At 36.2% G+C, this 26,446-nt stretch overlaps 1 protein-coding gene across 1 annotated transcript in view; it reads left to right on the top strand.

The window, feature by feature from the left end:
• LOC125650895 (anaphase-promoting complex subunit 1-like) overlaps positions 1-26,446 on the top strand; it is a 201,758-nt gene that overhangs the window by 161,648 nt on the left and 13,664 nt on the right. The window contains exons 43-48 of the mRNA XM_056166223.1: positions 798-875; positions 8,923-8,990; positions 10,782-10,857; positions 12,020-12,082; positions 20,679-20,762; positions 22,460-22,555. Coding sequence (XP_056022198.1) covers positions 798-875; positions 8,923-8,990; positions 10,782-10,857; positions 12,020-12,082; positions 20,679-20,762; positions 22,460-22,555 — 465 coding nt within the window. The remainder of the gene's footprint in view (positions 1-797; positions 876-8,922; positions 8,991-10,781; positions 10,858-12,019; positions 12,083-20,678; positions 20,763-22,459; positions 22,556-26,446) is intronic.

The following is a 26,446-nucleotide window of genomic DNA, read 5'->3' as shown; positions in this document are numbered from 1 at the left end:
GGTGATTTTCATGAAAAATTAAGTTTCAGCAAAGAGGCAACTTTGAGGGGCTGTAATTCTTTAAAGTCCACACTAACATACTCTTTTTTTATGTTTTAAATGTCTTTCGGATAAAGATGTATCAGTTAAAATGGTTTATCAAAAAAGTTTGATACTTCTGAAAAAATTCAAACTAGGAGAGAACATCCTTAACAAGGACTTCATAGAAAAAGCTTGTAGAAGTTAGAGTACCCATTAAGTAGATGGACTCTATTGCTTTTGAGGTCACAAATTGAAAGGCCACAAGTGAAATTACTCTGGACAAGGGAAGATATTGTATGCTCAATATTTTTAGAACCTCTTGCTTGACAGACATCAAACTTGGTGCAATGATACGTCATAAAAAGTAGATGACCCCTATTGATTTTAAGGTTGAAAGGTCAAAGTACCCTGGACATGCAATGTTTTCCACTTGATATCTTGTGAACCCATTGATGGCAGAGGTTAAACTTTGTATGCTGGTATGTCCTTAAAAGTAGATGACTCCCATTGGTTTTCAAGTCACAAGGTGAAAGGTCATAAATCAAATGACTGGTTATTTGGAAATGTCTGCTCAGTATCATGAGAGATCACACTTAGTATTGTGGTTGCCCCTGACTAGTAGGTATAACCCTTTTTTTCACTTTCATTTCAGATATCGAAATTTAAAGTTGATCCTATTCAATATTGCCCCATGGGGGACATATGTTTCTGAAACATTTGTTTTTAAAGATGGAATGAATGAATGGAAGTGTAACTTACATGTTGTTTCTCTGTAGGATACTGGTGAATATTCTGGAGAATCTTTCAAGTCATCTGCCCCCACTCTTCTACCTCAGTTACATAAGATAGAGGAGGTAAGAGAATTCATCTGAGTGTCAACATCTCACAAAATCATTGATTAATGTGTCAGGTACCCATCATCTTGATCTTGTAAATTTGTTATAAGGCCATCATTGATTAATGTGTCAGGTACCCATCATCTTGATCTTGTAAATTTGTTATAAGGCCATCATTGATTAATGTGTCAGGTACCCATCATCTTCGTCTTGTAAATTTGTTATAAGGCCATCATTAAAAATATTTCAGATTGACCAAATTTGAGTCATGATTATTGGGTATAGGTAGGTACATGTAAGTAGGCAATTTTTTTTTTTATTATTTTGAGCACCAGATCTTGGAAACTGAATGTGTACAAATATAATGCAAACAACAGATGTCTCTTCAAAACTGAAGATTGCTTTCAGATATTTTAGCATTAAAACACTCAACATTCAAACTGAGTTTTAATACTATTAATACTTTGTAAAACAACACATCGTATCAATGACTAGAACTTGGAAACACAGAGAACTACATGTGGGGAAAAAAAGTTCAATGTGTGATTTTCTCTGATTGTCAGATCCTTCTAACAGTGTCAAAATCATATACAGTGGAACCCCGTTATTACGTTCCCCCTTTATTACGTTAGTCCGCATATTACGTTGGAAATTCAAAGCACAAAACCATTTCTTAACAAACCTATATAAAATAGACCTCGTTATTACGTTGTCCTAAAATGCCGGGACTCGGTATTACGTTGTAAAAATTCCGACAAAAACGTAATAAACCCCTAATTATTCAATAGTGATTCTCAAAATAATAAGCCATTCACACCTTGACTGCCTGAGGCAGTCACCACCTAAATTTCCTGGTCTGTTTGGGGATTAGAGACGCTTGATTGATCACGCTTCGATAGATCTAGCGACATCAATACAGGTGAATACCCCGTATAGAAGCCAGTGATAAACAATTAAATAATGTTTATTTAGAAATTGTACTCTATGAAATTTACTTCATTTTTCATATTTTGATAATCAAAGAAATAATTTCTCAACCGCCTGCGTGTTCAGCTCAGCATAGTGTGATTACCTTCGATATTAAAACTCTATTCACGGAAAGCTTTGGTACCAAACAAGAAAGACAAGATTTATCGTAGCAATGTTACAACCGCTTGGGTAACTGCTTGGACATAGGTGATTAAAGGTGTTCAATTAAAAAAATTGTTCGTTGTTTGGACATGCAGCTTGGGTGTTCGTAAATCTCGTCCATACATACACCAATCTATCGGCCGATTCGTGCACAGCATTTACCTCGGTGAATATTTAAAATCCCTTGATGCGCACGTGATTTTAGTGCCATCATTTAGCGTTATAAATGAAATCTTCGTGCATCATTATATTTTTTTTATGTGGATTGCGCTTAAATTGTTCTCCGTGTTTATCGTTGGTGAGAAGTGTGTAAGTGTTGGGTATCGTGTGCATTTTGTGTCTATAGTTTTGTTGTTTTTTGGGCGGGATTTTTTTTATTGTGTTATGTATTGTGTAATTAGAGAACTTAATAAAAACGATGTTTTGTTATTTTTTAAATACGAATGTTGAATACGAACCGGAACGAGTTATTGAGAGAAATTTACATGAACGCATTGTTTTAAAGTTGAACAAAATGGCGGTCCAAACGAATGCAGAAAAAGCAACGTTTATCAAAACATCCTTATGTATCCTACACCGAAATAAAGAAAAGGGATAAGAACATGAAGAATTACGGACATTAAAGATAAGATGTAAATAAAACAAAGTATCATAGTCTTTTAAACAAAGAAACAGTAAAGATATATTCACACACCCCTTCACGGAGTACCAACGGACGATATACAATTTCCAAATGATATTTTTAACGGATTTAACTGGGAACGTTTATTACGTTGCCCCCGGTATTACGTTATTTTATCGTGACAAAATGGAAAACGTAATAACGGGGTTCCACTGTACCGTATTTTGCCAAATATACATGCAATACGCAGTTATGTTTAATATGCACCCCCGATTTGAAAATTGGGGAGGAAACGCACTTCATGTATAATACGCAGCAAAAATTTTGACCAAGCGGTAATCTTAACTTTATACCTTGCAGTAATTTTCACTGAACATGAATTATAAACAAAGAATAAGAATTTGCAAACTGCACAGCCATATTTGTTAGATAACAGTATAACTTTTAACATCAAGGTAATTGTCACTGAATATTCTGGGTAATCGTGTTAATTTCAGCAAAGTATGCATATTTGTAGCATTTAAGTTTGAAAAGACTGGATATTTCTTTGTTGAAACTTAAAATCATTTAGAATAGTCGATGGTGTAAAAATGAAATAAAAATATTACACTAGCATTTAATTTGTTGTAATGAACATACCACCAGTGGTGTACATTAGGTGTGATATATCAAACCTCTTATTAACTTATAAAAATTATTATGATCAAAGGCAATAGGTTGTTGTTGTCGGTTCCTTTTTATTTCCGTGCAGTATCACGGGTAGTGTCCACACTAGTGGGCCCCCTTCCAGGTATCTGGCTGGCTGCACGCATGGCAGATCTCACCTCAGATCTCCATTCTTTCCGGTCTTGAGGGTCGGCAGTAGAGAGCTTCCATTCTCTACGATCTTTCTCCGTCAGCTCTCTCCAAGATAGCATTGGCCGACCAACTTTACGTCTCCCAGGAACTTGTATATTTAGAGCGCACTTAATGCACTGCTGGATCTGACAACGTGGCCATACCAGCAGTCTCCTTTCCCTTAAGATGAGGTCGAGGTCGTCAATGCCAAGCCGCCCCAGCAATTCAGTTGAACTTACAGTGGCCATATCTTCAGGCTTGATGTTACAGATCTGTCTTATCATGGCCCTGTCATTGCGTAGTAGGTGCTGTAAATAATTAGTGCTCCGTCTGTTAAGACAATGTTTTGGATATAGTAGAGAAATGAAAAAATTCAAGCACATCCCTCTGAAATTTTGTTGCATAAAGATGGGTATCTAATGTACCCATACCAGTCGCTTACGGTAAAAGAAAATGTAATAGTGTATGCTGACTCGTGGAAATCAGACAGCGTACCAATTCATGCTGCATTTTTAGCCGATGGCGGTGGCGTAAACTTTTCACATTTTCGACTTCTTCTCAAGAACCGCTGGGCCAATTTCAACCAAAGTTGCCACAAAGCATCCTTGGGTGAAGGGCTTTCAAGTTTGTTCAAATGAAGGACCATGTCCCTTTCAAAGGGGAGATAATTACAAAAATGCAAATATAGGGTGGGGTCATTTAAAAATCTTCCTCTCAAGAACTACTTACATGAAAGCTTCCTGACATAGTGCAGATTCAAGTTTGTAAAAATTATGGCCCCCGGGGGCTGGATAGGGCCACAATAGGGGATCAAAGTTTTACATACAAGTATATTGGAAAAATCTTTAAAAATCTTCTTCTCAAGAACCACTGAGCCAGAAAAGCTGAGATTTATATGAAAGCTTCCTGACATAATGCAGATTCAAGTTTGTTAGGTCACCTGAATTCATTCAGGTGACCTATTGCTATCTGTTTTTGTCCGTCGTCGTGCGTCGTGTGTTAACATTTGAACATTTTCAGCTTCTTCTCTGAAACCCCTAAACCAATTTCAACCAATTTTGGCATATAGCATCTATGGGTGAAGGGGAACAAAAATTGTGAAATTCGTGGTCCCTGCCCCCCTGGGGCCTGAGGGGTGGGGCAAAAACCATCAAAATGAGTGTAATTTTAAAAAATCTTCTTCTTTACTCCTGGACATCAAGAAGCCAAACTGTGGGCATAATTATAATGAGCAATGAGCCCTCTACCAAAATTGTGAAATTCATGGCCCCTGGGGCAGGGGTTCTTGTGTTAGGGTGGGGCTCTATTGGTCATATAGTGAAAATGTAGAAATTCTTTGAAAATCTTCTCTGTCTCTGGGTATTAAGTAGACAAATTAATAGCATGGTAATGATGAGCAAGGATGCCTCTTTATACCCCCCGCAACAAGTTGGGGGGGGGGGGGTATACTGGAATCGAGTTGTCCGTCTGTAGACGCAATGGTTTCCAGGCTCTAAAGCATTATCCTTTCCATCTACCGTCACCATATCATACATATGAACTACCCATGGGATGAAGATGTTCCCTATCGATTTTGGGGTCAAAAGGTCAAAGGTCAAGCACACTGGACATCGAAGTAGCAATATGGTTTCCGGGCTCTAAAGTGTTATCCTTTCCACCTACAGTCACCATATCATACATATGGACTACCCATAGGATGAAGATGTTCCCTATCGATTTTAGGGTCAAAAGGTCAAAGGTCAAGCGCACTGGACATTGAAGTAGCAATATGGTTTCCGGGCTCTAAAGCATTATCCTTTCCACCTACAGTCACCATATCAAGCATATAGACTACCCATGGGATGAAGATGTTCCCTATCGATTTTGGGGTCCAAAGGTCAAGCGCACTGGACATTGAAGTAGCAATATGGTTTCTGGGCTCTAAAGCGTTATCCTTTCCACCTACAGTCACCATATCATATATATGGACTACTAATGGGATGAAGATGATCCCTATCGATTTTGGGGTCAAAAGGTCAAAGGTCATGCGCTCTGGACATCTAAGTAGCAACACTCAGAAAAGAGGTAGTTTATACCTATTACCAACACCCTTTGGGAGATTGGGGTAAGTGGGGGGTATTCTTAGTGAGCATAGCTCACAGTACCTCTTGTTAAAATTTGTGAAATTCATGGCCCCTGGATCAGGGGTTCTGGTGCTAGGGTGGGGCTCTATAAGTCATATAGTGAAAATGCATTATTTCTTTGAAAATCTTCTTCTCTGTCCTTGGGTATTAAGTAGACAAACCAATAGCATGGTTATGATGAGGAAGGATGCCTCTTTAAAAATTGTGAAATTCATGGCCCCTGGGTCAGGGGTTCTGGTATTAGGGTGGGGCCCTATTGATCATATAGTGAAAATGCATTTTATTTCTTTGAAAATCTCCTCCTCTGCTGCTGGGTATTAAGTAGACAAACTAATAGTATGATAATGATGATCAAGGATGCTTCTTTCAAAACTGAAATTTATGGCCCCTGGGTCAGGGGTTCTGGTGCAAAGGCGGGGCTGACCACATAGCTATTCAATGTTTCTTCCATCCAAAAGTAAAATTCTTATATTTAAACACAAACCTAATTCAAACATTGGAAGGTTGTTACATTATACTCAGGTGACCTATAAGGCCCCTGGGCCTCTTGTTGTAATTAACTCCTCTTACAGCATTTATTTGACATCCTTCAGACCTTGTACAGCTGTTATGGAAGTATTGAAGATGTGCATGTGTTTTTTTGGAAGTGGTCGGACATTCTTTGAAAAATTTACATCAAAATCATGGCCCCCTGGGGTAGGAGGGGGCCTTAATAGGGGATCTGAGTTTTACATACAAATATATGGGGAAAATCATTAAAAATCTTCAGAAGAATCACTGGGCCTGAGAAGCTTACATTCACATGAAAGCTTCCTGACAGTGTCCAGATTCAATTTTGAAAAAATTCATGGCCCCCGGGAGTAGGTTGGGGTCACAATAGGGATCAGAGTTTTACATACAAATATATGGGGAAAATCATTAAAAATCTTCTGAAACATCACTGGGCCTGAGAAGTTTACATTCACATGAAAGCTTCCTGACAGTGTCCAGATTCAATTTTGAAAAAATTCATGGCCCCCGGGAGTAGGTTGGGGTCACAATAGGGATCAAAGTTTTACATGCGAATATATACTAGGAAAAATCTTTAGATATGAGCCAAGGGGAACAATGTGGGCCCATGGGCCTCTTGTTTTTTTCTTTCAGGTTGGTCGCGTTTGGGCAATCATACAATATTTTTATTTTGGCCTGATTTGAATGTTGTAAAAAGAATACTTTTTATACGCCCGTCTTTAGACGAAACGTATGATGGTACAACGATGTCTGTTCGGGGTTTTCTCTATAATTTCATTTCCCTTTCACATATGCTGAAACTTGCTGTGTAGCTTCTTTGTGGGTCACTCTAGATCATACTGCAATTTTGATCCATTTCGACCTTTTTTCCAGGAGTTTTGTCCCTTTATTTGGAAATAATTATTATTTGGAGGGTACATAATTTGTTCGCCCTACTCCTCCCACAATTTTCAAGTGAGGACCTTCTTATTTTGTGGAGCGTTTGTATGGGTATTGAAGATGTGCATGTGGGATGGATTTTGATTTTGTATAATTTTTGGCTGGGTTGCACGAAGTGCAAATCCGGTCTATAGTATGGTGAAGTGCGGGCGGGCGGGCGGTTGGGGAAATTTTGTGAAATCAACTCCTCCTACAGTTTTTTATGTACACCCTTGAAACTTTGCAGAAAGTAAGTATATATATTGAAGTTATGCACTAGGTTTTTTGAAGTCTGACCTTTGTCGAATATGGGCGCTACAGCAAAAAGTTGTCACTAAAAATAGAGTTCAAGATGGCCGGTGATAAAATCGAAGGTGGTTATGCTGTTATTGTCTGACTAAATGCTAAGCATAGATAATTTCTGTAAATTCCTTTATTATACACCCCGCAACAAGTGGGGGAGGGGGGGGGGTATACTGGAATCGGGTTGTCCGTCTGTCTGTCCGTCTGTCTGTAGACGCAATGGTTTCTGGTCTCTAAAGCATTATCCTTTCTACCTACTGTCACCATATCATATATATGGACTACCCATGGGATGAAGATGTTCCCTATCGATTTTGGGGTCCAAAGGTCAAGCGCACTGGACATCGAAGTAGCAATATGGTTTCCAGGCTCTAAAGCGTTATCCTTTCCACCTACAGTCACCATATCATACATATGGACTACCCATGGGATGAAGATGTTCCCTATCGATTTTGGGGTCAAAAGGTCAAGTGCACTGGACATCAAAGTAGCAATATGGTTCGGTTTGTCATGCCATTTGTTTTTTACACTCAGAAAAGAGGTAGTTTATACCTATTACCAACACCTTTTGTGAGATTGGGGTAAGCGGGGGGTGTTCTTAGTGAGCATTGCTCACAGTACCTCTTGTTTGGTCTAAAAAGTAATCGTGTTGTCCTCATTTTCGTAGTTTTACTAGGTATAAATTACCCAATATGATCACATATATGCAACTGATTCACAATTACAATGTGGAGTGTTAGAAGCCTACTGGAGTGACCACAAACGAATTTGGACTTTAGCTTAATATTTATTCAATAAACAAATGTAAGTACCTTTTTCTATGTTTTAATCGTTTTGATAATTTACTTTACAATTCTGCCTCCTTCAACACTAAGGCCATAACAAATTATAACAGTCCTCCAGGTAACTACCACCAAATAAATCCCTACCCAAATTATTTACTCTAAATATTGCAACCCGGCCAATTGAGTCTTTGACCCATTTTTGAGACAATTACAGGTTGAACTTATCTATTTGGAAATTAATATTCTATGGAGGGTACATAATTTGTCTGCCCAACTCCTCCCACAATTTCCAAGTGAGGACCTTCTTATTTTGTGGAGTGTTTGTATAGGTACTGAAGATGTGCATGTGGGATGGATTTTGATTTTGTACAATTTTTGAGAAAATTACAGGTTGTTGAACTTAGTCTATTTGGAAATTAATATTCTATGGAGGGTACATAATTTGTCTGCCCAACTCCTCCCACAGTTTTCATGTGAGGACCATCTTATTTGGTGGAGTGTTTTGTATGGATATTGAAGATGTGCATCTGGGGAAGGATTTTGATTTTCTTCCATTTTTGAAAAAATTACAGGTTGTTGAACCATTTTGAGGAAATCTAGATTTTTAAGCTAAGACCCTTTGTTCCTGTGAAAGTTTGTCACAGCCTCATGATGGCTGATACTACCTGAAGCAAAGTTATACAAATTATAGCACAAGAATAACACCCCATGTAAGCATTTCACGGGCTTATTATTTACCGTTTGCGGTACTCTTGTTGAATATGAAGTGCCTCAATGTATAATGCAATGTTGTCACATGCCTGCTTTAATGGAATTTAATGGCTTTATTGTTTCAGGTCAGAATACTCGGGCCTAGGTACTGGCCCATTACATTTCAAACTGAAAAAAACTGGAAAACATTACAGTAAGTCCCCCAGATTACTGCATATACAAATTATATAGAAAAATTACATATAAAAATTTGTGAAGGAAAGTCCACATTACCAAGTTCCTGAAAGGGAAAGTTTGGGGGCAGTTTGACCTCTGTACTCTTCCATCTGTAACACTGGTTATACATGTAGCATTGATATTTATCTCTCCCCTTCAAAGGGAAGACATTGTTTTTGCCATTTTTCTTGTTCCTCTTCAACAAAATTTTGTCCAGACCATATCTTGAGAACCCTTTGACATTAAGACTTTAAATTTGTAACATAGAGAGGTGTGCACAGCAAAAATTTTTGACCTTGAGTCCCAGTCTGTCAAGCCACTCCTGATTTTTTTAGTGTGAGCTGTTTCTGATTTTTTCCAAATTTTAGCAGTCTGTCTAGTGACTCCTTATTTTCCTTTATTTTTCCTGATTATGCCCCCCTTCAAAGAAGAGGGGCATATTGCTTTGCACCTGTCGGTCGGTAGATCACATGTCCGCTCAATATCTTGAGAACCATTCACTTGATCGTAATGATATTTCATATGTGGGTTGGTTATGAGTAGAAGAGGACCCCTATTGTTTTTCAGGTTAAAAGGTCTAAGGTCAATCTACTCTGGACATAGGAATATACTGTATGCTCAATATCTTGAGAACCCTCTGCTTGACAGGCATCAAACTTGGTACACTGGTACATCCTAAGGAGTAGATGACCCCTATTGATTTTGAGGTCACATGGTCAAGGGTCAAATTGGACATAGGAATATACTGACCACTCAATGTCTAGAGAACCCTTTGGTTGACAGACATCAAACTTGGTACACTCTTATATCTTTAGAAGAAGAAGACCCCTGCTGATTTTGAAGTCACATGGTCAAAGGTGAAGGGTCAAACTGGACATAGGAATATACTGTCTGCTCAATATCTTGAGAACCCATTTGCTTGACAGACATCAAACTTACACTGGTACATCTTTAGGAAAAGATGACCCCTATTGATTTTAAGGTCACACGGTCAAAGGTCAAACTGGACATGGAAATATACTCTCAGCTCAATATCTTGAGAACCCTCTGCTTGACAGACATTAAACTTGGTACATCTTCAGGAGAAGATGACCCCTATTCATTTTTAGGTCACACGATCAAAGGTCAAACTGGACATAGGAATATACTGTCCGCTCAATATCTTGAGAACCCTTTACTTGACAGACATCAAACTTGGTACACTGGTACATCTTCAGGCGAAGATAACCCCTATTGATTTTGAGGTCACATGGTCAAAAGTGAAGGGTTAAACTAGACATATTTTAAAATATATTGTCTCCTATATGTTAAGAATCATTTGCTTGATTGACACCACACTTGGTACACTGGTACAGCATAAGGAGTAAATAACCCCTATTGATTTTGAGGTCACATGGTTAGTCCACTCCTGACATAGGAAGATATCGTCTGCTCAATATTTTGAATTGATGATATTACTATCAAATATATAACCCTTTTTAATTTTGCACCGGGGGGGGGGGGGGGGCATGGGGCATACGTGTTTTACAAACATCTCTTAAATTGGTGGGTTGTTTTTTTTTAAAGTTTTTTCCGCAATTTATGTTGTCTTCCTTTGTTTCAGTATGATAACCAATTTGTTGTATGAATGTTTGGGAGATATGAAGATTTATTCACCCAATGAAAATCATATTTCCTGAGGATGTTACCCTTGGAGAATATGATTTTTATTGGGTGAATAAATCTTCATATCTCCCTCACTATCATGCAATAATGTATAACATTTCAGATTACTCTTAAAGAAAAATGGTGTTTTGTTTGTGAAGCAAAGGGCTGGCTATTTATCATATGTACTGGATCCAAAGGTATGTATTTTAACTCAGAGGGCTGGCTTGCTTATTTTAATTACTGGATTCAAAGGTACTTGTATTATACCACCAAAGGGCCATATCACGTATTTTATGCATTGAATTTGTATTATTAGTTACATGATCATTTATTGACTGGGTACCGGAGGATACCTGGTTAGTAAATTTCATACAGGTCTAGCGAGGCGAAGCTTATGGCTTCAGGCAACCAATACCAGACCGGTCGGTGTAATCACAAGTAGACCAAATCAATAGTGAAGTACCAAGCCCTCCTCAATTGATTGGTTGATTTATTGTATTTATGTCTTGTTGAGAATTTTCACTAATATTGAGACATCACCAGCTGTAGGTGAAGTGCCACAAATTTAGGCCTATGCTTAGCATGCCGTAGCAGTAAGGGTTCTTTATCGTGCTGATGCCTGCCGTGACACAGGACCTCCCTTTTTAAGGTGATGCTCACTTTTAAATGCCGAGCGTTTGGCAAAGGAGGAATCGCTTACCTATTTTAACGTCATAGGTTTGACACCGCAACAAGTGGGGCTTGATCTCCCGATTACGATTACCGAGTACTCTACCACTGAGCTACTGTGACTGGTTCCCTCTTCAAAATGGAGATAATTAAGAATTAATAAAATTAAAACTAAATGGATATTTAGAAAGAGCAAGTAGTCCTTTATCAAAATTGTAAATTTCATGATCCTAGAGTATGGTTTCAGGGTTGAGCCAAAATTATTTTGGTGATTATATTTTCTTTATCATTTGAAATGCTTCTTGAAGTTTGCTGATATGGTATAAACATTAAATCCATATGTAGGAAAAGCAGAAAAGGATGTACCAAACTTGTGAATTTCGCAAGTCCAGGGTATTGACCATAGGATGGGTCCAAATTAGTCATATTATGGTAATGTTACATGTATTATGTAAAGCCTTTCATCACTATAGGCATTTTCAAGGGCATTGAAAAGAAAGATGTGTTCTTAAAAGTTATACATGTACTTTTGTTGAATATTAGTATTCAAAACAGGATTTTTTTTTCTAGATCTCACAGGCCTTAAGTTAGGACTAGTGATACTTAAAAATTTAATACTCATGCAGGTGACCGATAAGGCCTGTGGGCCTCTTGTTTGTTTTGAAAACATTCTGTTTTGTTTTTATTTAGGGATACAGAAGTGTGCTGGCAAAGTCACTGACAAGTGATCACTCGAGCCATACTTCAGTTCAGGTATGTTCAATATATTAATCTATTGTGTAAAGCAACATAAAATTGTGTGCTGTTTAGTTAGCAACAGTAAAGCTTTATCAGAAATTAGTTTTGTATGCCTATCTTAGCATTGTAATGGAATATCTTACAGAATTGCAGCATACTTGAAGTATATATGCAGCACAGAAGCAGTACAAAATCCCAGCACACTATCGGTACAGCTCCATTATTACTGCAAGTGTGCTGCATAACTTTTAAATGGAAGAATACATGGAAGCAGCGCAATTGCAGCGTGTTTCAAATATGTAAATTAGGACTGCATTTGTACAGCAAAAAAAGACTGCTGTGCAGTATATGCTGTCTTGCAGTACAGTTCCCCTATGTTCTGCTCTGCAGTACATGCTGGCCTGCAGTTCCACTTTAGTAAAGCAAAGTAGTACATCATACCAAATATGGACATCTGGTTTACAGCACATGCAGTTCAAATAATTAAATCAGGACTGCAGTTAGGCTTTAGAACTGCACTGCTTTAAAGCACAAATAATGTGTTCTTATAAATACAGCTGTACTACATATATAGAGTGCCTTAACATAGTTTCACCCTCCTGGGACTTCATAAGATTTCACAAAGTCAATGATTTAATAAGATGTACGCATGGCAGGAACATTGATTTTGTTGGAGTTTATTTCAATAGTTATTTTAAAAAATCTTGTTAACCATAAAATATTTCAAAAGTCTAAGTTATATATCAATAATCAGTTTTATGTTTCAAAATATTGGATCCAAAGGCAATAACTGTTTTCATTAAAGTATTTATCATCAAGTCCATTATGCGATAGATTTCTTTCATTTTTTACAAATATTTTGAAATTGTTATGAATTCTTTTATATCGTTTTAACCAGTTTTTCATCGTCGGAAACCCATGGTTGATTACGCTTCGTTCCTCTCTCTATCACCCGGCCGTACTCACTCGTTCTCATGAATCAATATTTAAAAATATTGTCCAATTAAAGTAATCGTTACAGTAACGAAATTCTTCTATTTTTAAAGGTAGCATTAACTTAACTTTGCTATCACAACAATTGTATTCTGAAATTGGGCTTGTTGATTGGACAAATTTGCTCAAGTTAGTGTAAAAGTAAAATGAATTTTTATCAAATCAAAACACTTACTACCATGAGTTAGTGCATCACTCTACAAGAAAATTTGACTATTAATGTACATACTTAGTTACTAACTAACCTGCACTATGGCTGAAATCAAAATTTAATTTTTTCCGAGTTAAATAATTATTCCGAACTTAAATAATACCCTGTTAGAAATAATTTGATAAGTATTGTATAACTAAACAGTGCATATTACACATATTTCTTTTAGATATCATCAACAATATGATTTCGAATTCTCGTTTCACATATATTCACATATTGTTTTGCGTCCAATTTCCGATGTCACCACCGATCACGGCAACTCAATGGTAGAGTGTTCACTTCATAATTGGGAAGTCATGAGTTCGTGCCCCACTCGTGTCATGGCTGCGTCAAACTTCAGATATAAATATAGGTAGTGATTGCTCCTTCCCCAAACGCTCAGCATTTAGAAGAGAGAATCACAGGTCTTTCGGATGTGACCTTTAAAACGGAGGTCCTGTGTCGCAGCAGGCGTTGGCATGTTAAAGAACCCACACTGCTACGGCCCTGAACGCTAAGCGTAGGTCTAAATTTGTGTTACTTCACCTACAGCTGGTGACGTCTCAGTATGAGTGAACAATTCTTGATGGGACGTAAAACAAACAAGCTCAAACATCTTAGTAATAAATAAAAGGTTTTACCATATAAAACTTAAACATATTATGAAAGCCCTACCTCAAATAGTTCAGGAGATATTTGGTAGGTTAAGTTTTCTTAAAAGTAGTTCAAACTCCAAGGTTAAGGTCACAAGGTTAGAAACTTTAAAACTGAAAAAAGGTTTTGTCACAAGGAATGTATAAGCTAGAGCCCTAAAAGCTATGAGTAAGGTTAAAGTTTTGAAATTTGGGTCAAACTCTAAGGTCATTTTCACATGGTTAAATATTGTGCATGAAATATAAGGCCCTACCATAGGTAATTTAATATGAATTGTGAGAGAGAGCACTACCTTATATAGTTATACCCCCCGCAAACGAAGTTTGGGGAGGGTATACTGGAATCACTTTGTTTGTCCGTAGACGCAATTTGTCCGAAGTTTATTTCTAATACCACTGGACATATTTCATTCAAACTTTATTCACATCTTCTATATATTATGTAGTTGTGCATCTCCTATTTTCATTGAAATATTTTAACAGTTATAGAAGTTACGCACATTTTCTTTTCATTTTGGGGGCTGCGCACTTTGTCCAGAGTTTAATTCTAATACCGTTGAACAGATTTGATTCAAACTTTATTCTCATCTTATATATGTAATGTGGTTGTGCATCTTCTATTTTCATTGAAATATTTTAACAGGGATTCATAGTAAACTGCCTTTATTGCAGCTACTTAGAGTTGTTATACCAGTGGAAAAGATTACAATAATACCAATACTTGAGCTAATGTCATTTATTTACTGACAAAATCAATGACAAAGTAAAGTTGGCATAACATAATGATCTTTAACAAAGTGAATATAAACTAAAGACTAGAAGAGTTGACCAGGGATTTGCAATCATACAGCCTAAAATGTGCCAAATAGTATTCATTAAGGTCTTCCGTCTCCTGCGGAAGACCTTACTATTATTGTTCGCGTTCTTCTTCTTCATTAAGGTCTTCCGTCTCCTGCGGAAGACCTTACTATTATTGTTCGCGTTCTTCTTCTTCATTATTATTATTATTATTATTATTATTTTCCTTGGTAGTACACGCGTTTTTCTCAGCCATTTCTCGATCGATTTTCACGAAATTTTCAGGAAAGATGTCTTTTGGTGACGAGACTTTGCTTGCAAAATTTCGTGCTTGACGTCACTTCCGGTCAGGAGTTATCTCTCTTTTAGTGACTTTTTGAAGGGCCTTGTTGTCCACACATCTCCTCCGTTAGTTTTGAAGCTAGAGTCTTGAAATTTCTACACAAGATAGAGTAAACATTTTAGAAGATTTGTGGGGGATTCGATTTTACCGGAGGCGATTTGCCTAAACGCTCGCCTGGACCTGAAAAAATGGATGCCAAAATTTTTCGCCGATTTCGGCGATTTTTGACCTTTGATCTCCAATATCTTTTTTCTTGCAAATATTTTGTTAAGACATGTAGAACAAGAGTTGTGCACATTTACGAGATCTTTTCGAAAATATCAAGATTTAGGGGCTAGCCCCTTAAATTAGGGATCTAGAAGGGCTCAAAGTCTAGATCAAATATCTCAAAAATCGTTAATATTTTGGTATAAGTCAAAGAACAAAAAAAGTTCATCTCAACAATCCAAATCCATTCATATAAAAATTTAGGTCATATGTTACGTAATAAGGGATTTTAAGGGCCAAAACCATAAATTTTTTACCCCTTGTATCTCGAAAACGACAAATATTTTGAAAAGCAATAAAGAACAAAAGTTGTTCAGAATGATGATCTGAACAATATGCATATTTCGTTTTTACCGTATGTGGCCCCATTAGGGAGCTACAGTTTGGCCCCTAAAAATTACTTCTAGAAATAACTCGAGAACGGTAAAGAATTTGTAAATACTTGTTGAACAAAAAATGTTTGAAATGTCATGACCTTTCTTACGATATCAAGCAACAGGGGCTGACCCTTTAAATTAGGGGCCCAGAAGGGTCCAAAGGTTTATGAGAATATCTCAGAAACTATCAATATTTTGTAATAAGTCATTGAAGCGGAAATGTTCATCTAAACGAGCTTGTTCTTATCAAATCAAAAAGTAGGTCATATGTTACGTAATAAGGGATTTTAAGGGCCAAAATCATAAATAATTGACGCCTCATATCTTGAAAACGACAAATATTTTGAAAAGCATTATTGAACAAAAGTTGTTCAGAATGATAATCTAAACAATATGTACATTTCGTTTTTTCCCTATGTGGCCCCGTTAGGGAGCTACAGTTTGGCCCCTAAATATTTCTTGTAGAGATAACTCCAGAACGGTAAAGAATTTCTAAATACTTGTTGAGCAAAAAATGTTTAAAATGACAAGGCCTTTCTTACGATATCAAGCAAAACAGACTGGCCCTTTAAATTAGGGGTTCAGAAGGGTCCAAATGTTTTTGAGAATATCTCAGAAACTATTAATATTTTATAATAAGTTGTAGAAGCGGAAGTGTTCATCTCAACGAGCTTGATCTTATCAAATCAAAAAGTAGGTCATATGTTACGTAATTAGAGATTTTAAGGGCCAAAATCGTCAATATTTGACGCCTCATATCTTTAAAACGACATATTTTTTGAATAGCATTATTGAACAAAAGTTGTTCAATGTGTCATAACCTATCGATCAATATCAAAAAATGGGTCTGTGGGCCTCATGGCTCGCCTGTAGAGTCGATTTTTGTCAATATCAGTCGATTTCAAAAACTTGTAACTAGTAAATATTTTGTAAGGACATATTGAACAAAAGTTGTTCAGTTTATCGAGATCTATCGATTGATATCAAGAAATAGGCCTATGGTCCTAATGGCTCGCCTGTAGAGTCGATTTTTTGTCCATATCGGTCGATCTCAATAACTTTTTACAGGTAAATATTTTGTAAAGACATATAGAACTAAAGTTGTTGAGTCTATAGAGGGCTAACAAATGACATCAAGAAATAGGCCCGCGGGCCTTATGGCTCGCCTGGAGAGTCGAATTTCAAACGAATTTCACCGCAACTTTGCTTCAGAAGCTTATGATATGAAAAATTGATTATATCTAAAGTGTCTTAAAGTCGGAAACTAAATTGGGACTCATTTGTCTTTTTCTTTTTTTTAAACTCCGAGTGCATCAACAAATCGGACGGAAGACCTACTCGTTGCTCGCAACGAGATCGTGTCTAGTTATTATTATTATTATTATTATTTTCCTTGGTAGTACACGCGTTTTTCTCAGCCATTTCTCGATCGATTTTCACGAAATTTTCAGGAAAGATGTCGTTTGGTGACGAGACTTTGCTTGCAAAATTTCGTGCTTGACGTCACTTCCGGTCAGGAGTTATCTCTCTTTTAGTGACTTTTTGAAGGGCCTTGTTGTCCACGCATCTCCTCCGTTAGTTTTGAAGCTAGAGTCTTGAAATTTCTACACAAGATAGAGTAAACATTTTAGAAGATTTGTGGGGGATTTGATTTTACCGGAGGCGATTTGCCTAAACGCTCGCCTGGACCTGAAAAAATGGATGCCAAAATGTTTCGCCGATTTCGGCGATTTTTGACCTTTGATCTCCAATATCTTTTTTCTTGCAAATATTTTGTTAAGACATGTAGAACAAAAGTTGTGCACATTTACGAGATCTTTTCGAAAATATCAAGATTTAGGGGCTAGCTCCTTAAATTAGGGATCTAGAAGGGCTCAAAGTCTAGATCAAATATCTCAAAAATCGTTAATATTTTGGTATAAGTCAAAGAACAAAAAATGTTCATCTCAACAATCCAAATCTATTCATATAAAAATTTAGGTCATGTTATGTAATAAGGGATTTTAAGGGCCAAAACCATAAATTTTTTACCCCTTGTATCTCGAAAACGACAAATATTTTGAAAAGCAATAAAGAACAAAAGTTGTTCAGAATGATGATCTGAACAATATGCATATTTCGTTTTTACCCTATGTGGCCCCGTTAGGGAGCTACAGTTAAGCCCCTAAAAATTACTTCTAGAAATAACTCGAGAACGGTAAAGAATTTGTAAATACTTGTTGAACAAAAAATGTTTGAAATGTCATGACCTTTCTTACGATATCAAGCAAAAGGGGCTAACCCTTTAAATTAGGGGCCCAGAAGGGTCCAAAGGTTTATGAGAATATCTCAGAAACTATTAATATTTTGTAATAAGTCATTGAAACGGAAATGTTCATCTAAACGAGCTTGTTCTTATCAAATCAAAAAGTAGGTCATATGTTACGTAATAAGGGATTTTAAGGGCCAAAATCATAAATAATTGACGCCTCATATCTTGAAAACGACAAATATTTTGAAAAGCATTATTGAACAAAAGTTGTTCAGAATGATAATCTAAACAATATGTACATTTCATTTTTTCCCTATGTGGCCCCGTTAGGGAGCTACAGTTTGGCCCCTAAATATTTCTTGTAGAGATAACTCAAGAACGGTAAAGAATTTCTAAATACTTGTTGAGCAAAAAATGTTTAAAATGACAAGGCCTTTCTTACGATATCAAGCAAAAGGGGCTGGCCCTTTAAATTAGGGGTTCAGAAGGGTCCAAATGTTTTTGAGAATATCTCAGAAACTATTAATATTTTATAATAAGTTGTAGAAGCGGAAATGTTTATCTCAACGAGCTTGATCTTATCAAATCAAAAAGTAGGTCATATGTTACGTAATTAGAGATTTTAAGGGCCAAAATCGTAAATATTTGACGCCTCATATCTTTAAAACGACATATTTTTTGAAAAGCATTATTGAACAAAAGTTGTTCAATGTGTCATAACCTATCGATCAATATAAAAAAAATGGGTCTGTGGGCCTCATGGCTCGCCTGTAGAGTCGATTTTTGTCGATATCAGTCAATTTCAAAAACTTGTAACTGGTAAATATTTTGTAAGAACATATTGAACAAAAGTTGTTCAGTTTATCGAGATCTATCGATTGATATCAAGAAATAGGCCTATGGTCCTAATGGCTCGCCTGTAGAGTCAATTTTTTGTCAATATCGGTCGATCTCAATAACTTTTTACAGGTAAATATTTTGTAAAGACATATAGAACTAAAGTTGTTGAGTTTATAGAGGGCTAACAAATGACATCAAGAAATAGGCCCGCGGGCCTTATGGCTCGCCTGGAGAGTCGAATTTCAAACGAATTTCACCGCAACTTTGCTTCAGAAGCTTATGATATGAAAAATTGATTATATCTAAAGTGTCTTAAAGTCGGAAACTAAATTGGGACTCATTTGTCTTCTTTTTTTTTTTTTTTAACTCCGAGTGCATCAACAAATCAGACGGAAGACCTACTCGTTGCTCGCAACGAGATCGTGTCTAGTTGTTTATATTAAGCATATTTTTAATATTTCATGTACTGCTGTACTGTAGAATATACACTTCTGCATTCACATTGATTGCCCTGTAGATAATGTGAAAATATCCAATGTGCTTGCATTAAATATTTCCCATCATCTTGTATGCCCCGCGGGGGGTATTAGTCCCATTAGGACAGCTAGTTCTAGTTCATAAGATAATATTAATTCAATTTTCTTAAAAGTAGGTTAAACTCCTGAACAAACCAAGGTCAAGATCAAAAGGTTAAAAGCTTTGAAACCAAAATAAGGTTTTAATTGTCACAAGCTTTAAGGAATGTGGATATGAAATATGACAGCTCTATCACTCACCCAGGATTGGAGTACTTTCCATTTAGTGGGATGAGGGGGGGGGGGGGTTCTAGTTTTCTCCCAAACATTTAGCAAACAAATTAAGTTCATTGTAATAGCTCTTGCAAAATGCGTATAACAGAATGCCTGCAGATTGGTGTTGGACATCAGATGAAAAATGATAATCGGAGAAGCCTTTCGATGCAATTATCAATTATAATCGGTTCTCGTTACATATTTATTAAAAGCAAACAAATTAACTTTCTTATTCAAATTAACTTGTATATTTATCTGATAAGAAATTATTTGTCAACTTCGCTAGCCAAGGGTTTTCGATCCACTCCGCTTCTCGCTGTAGAGAAGCAGAGTGGATCACAAACCCTGGATGGCTATAGTGAAGATGATCGTTTAATACACTTTATTAGGTGTAACACATCAAAGGAAAATCATATCAAAGACTACTAAGACAAAAGAAATCTCCAAACTTGTCTTTTTGGAGTAATATTTATGTAAGCGTATTAACATAACAAATATAAATAAAAACAAAAAAATCATAAAATAACAAATAATTTAGAATTCAGACTTCCTGTCAGTGACTAGACTAAATTCTTTGTCCAAAACTTTCATCATACATTTAAAACACCTTGTGCTTAGCTGATTTTCTGCAGAGTTTGCTATGTCAAGACTATATTTTCATGGTGTCCCACCTCTTTTTATCCAAAATTTTCCAAGCTATGGGTTTGTTTTTTTTTTTTGCTTACTGAACGATCAAAGAGAAAATTCAAACTGGAATTGAAAAATCTCCAGAATGCACAAATAAAAACACTTTCTGAAAAATTGACTATTGAAAAAAATAATCGATTATCGATAAGAATAGAATAATGGATCGATTATAATCAATCATTGGAACAATACTACTACAGATCCATCTTTGTATCAAGACCACAACTTTGTAATGAAGAGACATTTAAAGCGGCGTAGTGGCTGGATTATAATGACTAGATAATGTGCTAATTATAAATAATGATAGGCAAAATCTGATGAGTTTTGTTTGATTCTCGGGTGATTGTTAGGCCGTATGCCTCTTGTTTCTCTTAAAGATGACTAATTTGGAACAAAAGTATTTTTATTTTCATTTCAGCCTGATGTTATTAAAGCTTTCACATCTGATCCTGTTATAATATCAATGGCTGATTACTTCCTGAAGGGAAAAGAAGATTGTCAGGTATGATGAGCCGGTATTTCATGAGCTTTATTTCGTGATTTGGTGAACAGGTATTACTTTAGCTTTAAATTATTTCATGATTTTTACGTGTTTAAACTTTTTAAAACTCAAATGTCTTCTTCACAGGATGATTAATTCATAATTATAAATGGTTGAAACCCGTTTTTACCCCCAGTCAGGTCACCTTAGTAATATATTGTCCAATAAGTATTGAACATTTTTAACACCTCAGAGACTGTATAGTCAATTTACACAGAAATCGATGTGTTGTATCTTAAGGTAAATTGAAACAAAGTATATGAATTTCCTGATACATTTGTACCTTTCACTTTGACTAGGGCCAAAATCTTTAATTTAAAAACTATATATATATATATATATATATATATAAAATAATCAATCTTCATTACTTCTATGTATCTACCATACATACTGGACCATGTCACTTTCTTTCCAAATCAAGGAGCATCACACGAGTTACATATGTATTTTACGTTGCTAGGTGAAGCATCACATGAGTTACATATGTATTTTACATTGCTAGGTGAAGTAATTTGCAGTTTCTTTTTATATGCTTGTCGTTAGACGTGACGTATTATGTTTATGGTGCTATCTGAGCGGCTGGCTGGCTGTCCGTCCAAGGTCATGTTTTCCGGACTTTTTTCCATAACAGATGCATGTATGAGTTTGAAATTTGGTCACAATTTCTCCTTCAAGAAGTGTAAGAGTGTTTGCATTTCAGCTGGATTGGTCCGTCCTTGACCTACTTTAGGGCTATAAGTAGGTCAAACAGTTTTCTGGGCTTTTTTCATTATGGATACAGATATCTCCCTGAAATTTAGCCACATGTAGGCTTCCTCTTGGAAGGTTACAATTTCAGTTTGCATTTCAGCTGAATTGGTCCGTCCTAGACCTACTTTTGGGGTAAAAATAGTTCAAACCGTTTTGTAGGCTTTTTTTTCATTACGGATACAGATATTGACCTGATATTTAGTCAAAGACTTCCTCTTGAAGGAATACAATTGCACTTAGCATTTCAGCTGGATTGGTCCTCTTTGACCTACTTTAGGTAGGTCAAACAGTTTTCCAGATTTATTTTGAATTTTTTTCTTTCTTTTTTTTTGGTATCAATGGTCACTGGTATTGCTCTGAAATTTTGTCACAACCTCCCTCTCAGAGAAATACATAATCAGTTCATGTTTCAAACATTTCAGATTAATTGGTGCACCATGACCTTCTATGGGGCTAAAAGTAGATCAAATGGTTTCCTGGACTTTTTATCATCATAGATAGATATTGCACTGACATTTTGTCGCAACCTCACTCTCAGAGAAATACATAATCAGTTCACATGTCAGATGGATTGGTGCACCATGACCCACTTTAAGGCTTTTCTATTTAGAATGTGTGTTACATCAATTCAGAGTGCACAATATGCTTCCAGGTTGAATTTCACTGTCTGACGGGTGTACATTGTACTGTTTGCGGTACTCCTGTTTCAGCATGTCTTGAATAGACAGTACCTATTTTTATACGCCCTTCTTTAGACAGGACTTGTGGTACAGTGATGTCTGTATATTGGTCCGTCTGTACAGGGTTTTCTGTTTCTAATTTCATTTCTCTGTTACATATCAAACTTCTTTGTGTATGTTGTGCCGTTTGTTGTTCAATTGATATTTGACTTTCTGTTTTATCAGGGAAGCAGAATTTTACAGAAGTTGTCGTCTGTGTTGTATTCAAGTGTGACTTGCGAGAAACCTGAAGTTATCTCTGCTCACTTGAGACTTGATCAGGTAAAACTACAATAATTGCATTGTATTGCTCTGTCAAAATAAAGCGTGATCGAGAGTTATATTAACGTAGTTCCACCCTCCTGTGATGTCATAAGATTTTGCAAAGTCAATGTTTTATTAAGATTTATGCATGACAGGAACATAAATATCTTTTTCAATAGTTATTGTTAAAAAAATCCTGTTTAGTGTTAACCATAAAATATTTCAAAAGTCTTTTCCAATAGTTATTCTAAAAAATCCTGTTAACCATAAAATATTTCAAAAGTCTAAGTTATATATGAATAATCAATTATGTTTAAAAATATTGAATCTAAGGGCAATAACTCTGTTTTCATAGAATCCATTATGCGATAGATTTCCTTTATTTTTCACAAACATTTTGAATATTTTTTTAAAACATTTTTGTTACGCAATCCTTTGTCTTTTTAGGCTTTTATATAGAAGAAAGTCCACTTGTAGTGAAAAGGTTACCTGTTGGTGTCCAATAAGTTGACAATTGCTGTCCATTATTTTTAAGAATGGACAGATACTGTTCGTTCTTAAAAATAATGGACAGTAATTGTCAACTTATTGGACACCTACAGGTAAAACCAATAACTTATTAGACATCTACTGGTAGGCTGGAAATAAGAGAAAGACAATACATTTGTCAAAGAGATACAAATTTAATTTTAAATTCCCTACAAGTAAAAATCAACACAGATATCGGAAAAATCACTAAAACACTTAAAAATGACATTTCCCTTTAGTAGAATTCTCTGCTTCAACTCGTAAGATTCACAATTTTTTAATTCCATAGGCCATTACTATATCGCATCAAAACTTAAATTTGAAAGACTTATTTCCATACTGTATTTGAATTTTGCTGGATTCAGAGGCACATTCCAAAACTTCTTCACAACGCTTTTTTATGTTTTCTTTATTAGCATATCCTAATTCTGAATTATTATTTTCGCTTTCATCAATAATTTCACTTCACGAGATAGGTGTATTGGGTTCTTTTGGCTGGAGTTAATTATTTCCTCATCCAAATATTCGAAAACACAATGCTTTTCAGATCAAAATTTGGCTTCATAACTTTTTCACCCTCCATATCCAGAATATTTGCAATACTTTCACTAAAATCCTTAAATTTTGACTGTGCAATGAAAATGCTCTCCCCATCAGAGGAAGACATGATGTTGATATGGCTCAGTACTATAGAGTGAGTGAATATAAAACCTGCAGTGGAAGACTACTCACCTGACACTGTCCAATAAGTGAACAAAAGAAACAGACTTCTACGCAAGACTGGTTATATTATCAGACTATTCAAAATAGCTTTATTCATAATTATCATTGTCAATGGGTTTACCTGAGACTGTCCATTCTTAGAACAAAAGATGTAATCTTTTAAGTAGGATATAAGCCTCAAACTGTCCATTCTGTGAGAGAAAGAACTGATCTACGGGCCTCGATCAGTTCTTTCTCTCGCAGAATGGACAGTTTGAGGCTTATATCCTATACTTAAAGAAACAGTTTCTTAAAATTGTTATGAATACTACATGTATTACATGGTTTTAACCAGTTTTTGTGAAATTTTGATAATGCTGTTTAAGGAAAATTGCAATTTTCTGACGTTGATAACAGATATATATGTATTAATTGATAAAAAAGATTTATTAATACCACAACATACTTATTTTATCATATTTAGCTCACCTGAGCTGAAAGCTCAAATGAGCTTTTCTGATCGCCTGTTGTCCGTCATCTCTCAGTCCGTCTATCTGTAAACTTTTTAAATTTTCGACTTCTTCTCCAGAACCATTGGGCCAATTTCAACTTAAACTTGGCCAAAAGCATCCTTGGGTGAAGGGCTTTCAAGTTTGTTCAAATGAAAGGCCATGTCCCCTTCAAAGGGGAGATAATCTCAAAAATACAAAAATAGGATGGGGTCATTTAAAAATCCTCTTCTCAAGAACCACTGAGCCAGAAAAGCTGATATTTACATGAAAGCTTCCTGACAGAGTGCAGATTCAAGTTTGTTAAAATCATGTCCCCCCAGGGGTTAAATGGGGCCACAAGGGGGGGGGGATCAAAGTTTTACATACAAATATATAGGGAAAATCTTCTCAAAAACTACTGGGCCAGGAAAGTTAAAATTTACATGAAAGCTTCCTGGCATAGTGCAATTTCAAGATGGAGCCACAAAGGGGGGGGGGGGGGGGGGGGGGGGGTCAAAGTTTTACATATAAATATATAGGGAAAATCTTTAAGAATATTCTTCTCAAAAACTACAGGACCAGGAAAGTGGAAATTTACATGAAAGCTTCCTGACATAGTGCAGATTCAAGTTTGTTTTAAAATCATGGTCCCTGGGGGTAGGATGGAGCCACAAGGGGAGGGTGGTCAAAGTTTTAGATACAAATATATAGGAAAAATCACTCGGCCAGAAAAGTTTACATTCACATGAAAACTTCCTGACGTAGTCCAGATTCAATTTTGAAAAAATCATGCCCCCGGGAGTAGGTTGGGGTCACAATAGGGATCAAAGTTTTACATGAGAATTTATAGGAAAAAAATTTAAATTTGAGCCAGGGTTACTCAGGTGAGAGATGTGGTCCATGGGCCTCTTGTTGAGATCATATGGTCAAGGGTCAAACTGGACATAGGAATATACTGATCACTCCATGTCTAGAGAACCCTTAACTTGACAGACATTAAACTTGGTACGCTGGTACATCTTTAGGAGAAGATGACCCTATTGATTTTGAGTTCACATGGTCAAAGTTCAAGGATTAAACTGGACATATTAATACATTGCCTACTATATTTTAAGAATTATTTTCTTGATTGACACTAAACTTGTTACACTGGTACAGCATAAGGAGTAGATGACCCTTACTGATTTTTAGGTCACATGGTCAATCCACTCTTGACATAGGAAGATATTGTCTGCTCAATATTTTGAATTGGTGATACAGTGGAACCCCGTTATTACGTTCCCCCTTTATTACGTTAGTCCGCATATTACGTTGGAATTTCAAAGCACAAAACCATTTATTAACAAACGTATATAAAATAGACCTCGTTATTACGTTGTCCTGAAATGCCGGGACTCGGTATTACGTTGTAAAAATTCCGACAAAAACGTAATAAACCCCTAATTATTCAATAGTGATTCTCAAAATAATAAGCCATTCACACCTTGACTGCCTGAGGCAGTCACCATGTAAATTTCCTGGTCTGTTTGGGGATTAGAGACGCTTGACTGATCACGCTTTGATAGATCTAGCGACATCAATACAGGTGAATACCCCGTATAGAAGCCAGTGATAAATCAAAGTACTTAAAGTACTCGTGGGAGTTGAACATTGTGGAAATTCAGTTAGAAAAGATAGTACTGGAAGGGTAGGGGGATAAATGACTGAATATTATCATGATTTTAGATACAAATCAACTGTTGTTGTTTCAAAGCGTTACAACAGCAAACATGGATAATGGAAGGCCCATGGGCCACAACGCTCCTCGAGTAACTGAAGTCGTGTTGTTGTTTTCTAGAATTTCACCCCTTTATATTCTCATGAAAAATGTGACCACATATTATGGCCCAAACATTCAAATCAATATGGTTATCAATGCCTTGCAGTTATGAAGAAGTTTTTCCCCTGTATATATACATTCAAGTTTAATCCTAGTTATAGCTAATTCTAAGGATTCATTACTTGAAAAGGTAGTCCAATATGCTAAACTGTCACCTGAGTATACCACAGTCCTGTAGAGGATCAATGGAATGGTAAATAATTGTATAATAACTCAAAATAAATGAAATGCAAAAAAATTAAAAATTGTCGGGCATCGGAAATGCACAAGCCGAGTTGCGCAAGGAATGGGCATAGAGGGAACCGGCAG

This window comes from Ostrea edulis, chromosome 5 (assembly GCF_947568905.1).
Source record: "Ostrea edulis chromosome 5, xbOstEdul1.1, whole genome shotgun sequence".
Taxonomy (NCBI): Eukaryota; Metazoa; Mollusca; class Bivalvia; order Ostreida; family Ostreidae; genus Ostrea; species Ostrea edulis.
This window is presented reverse-complemented; position numbering and strand designations above follow the sequence as displayed.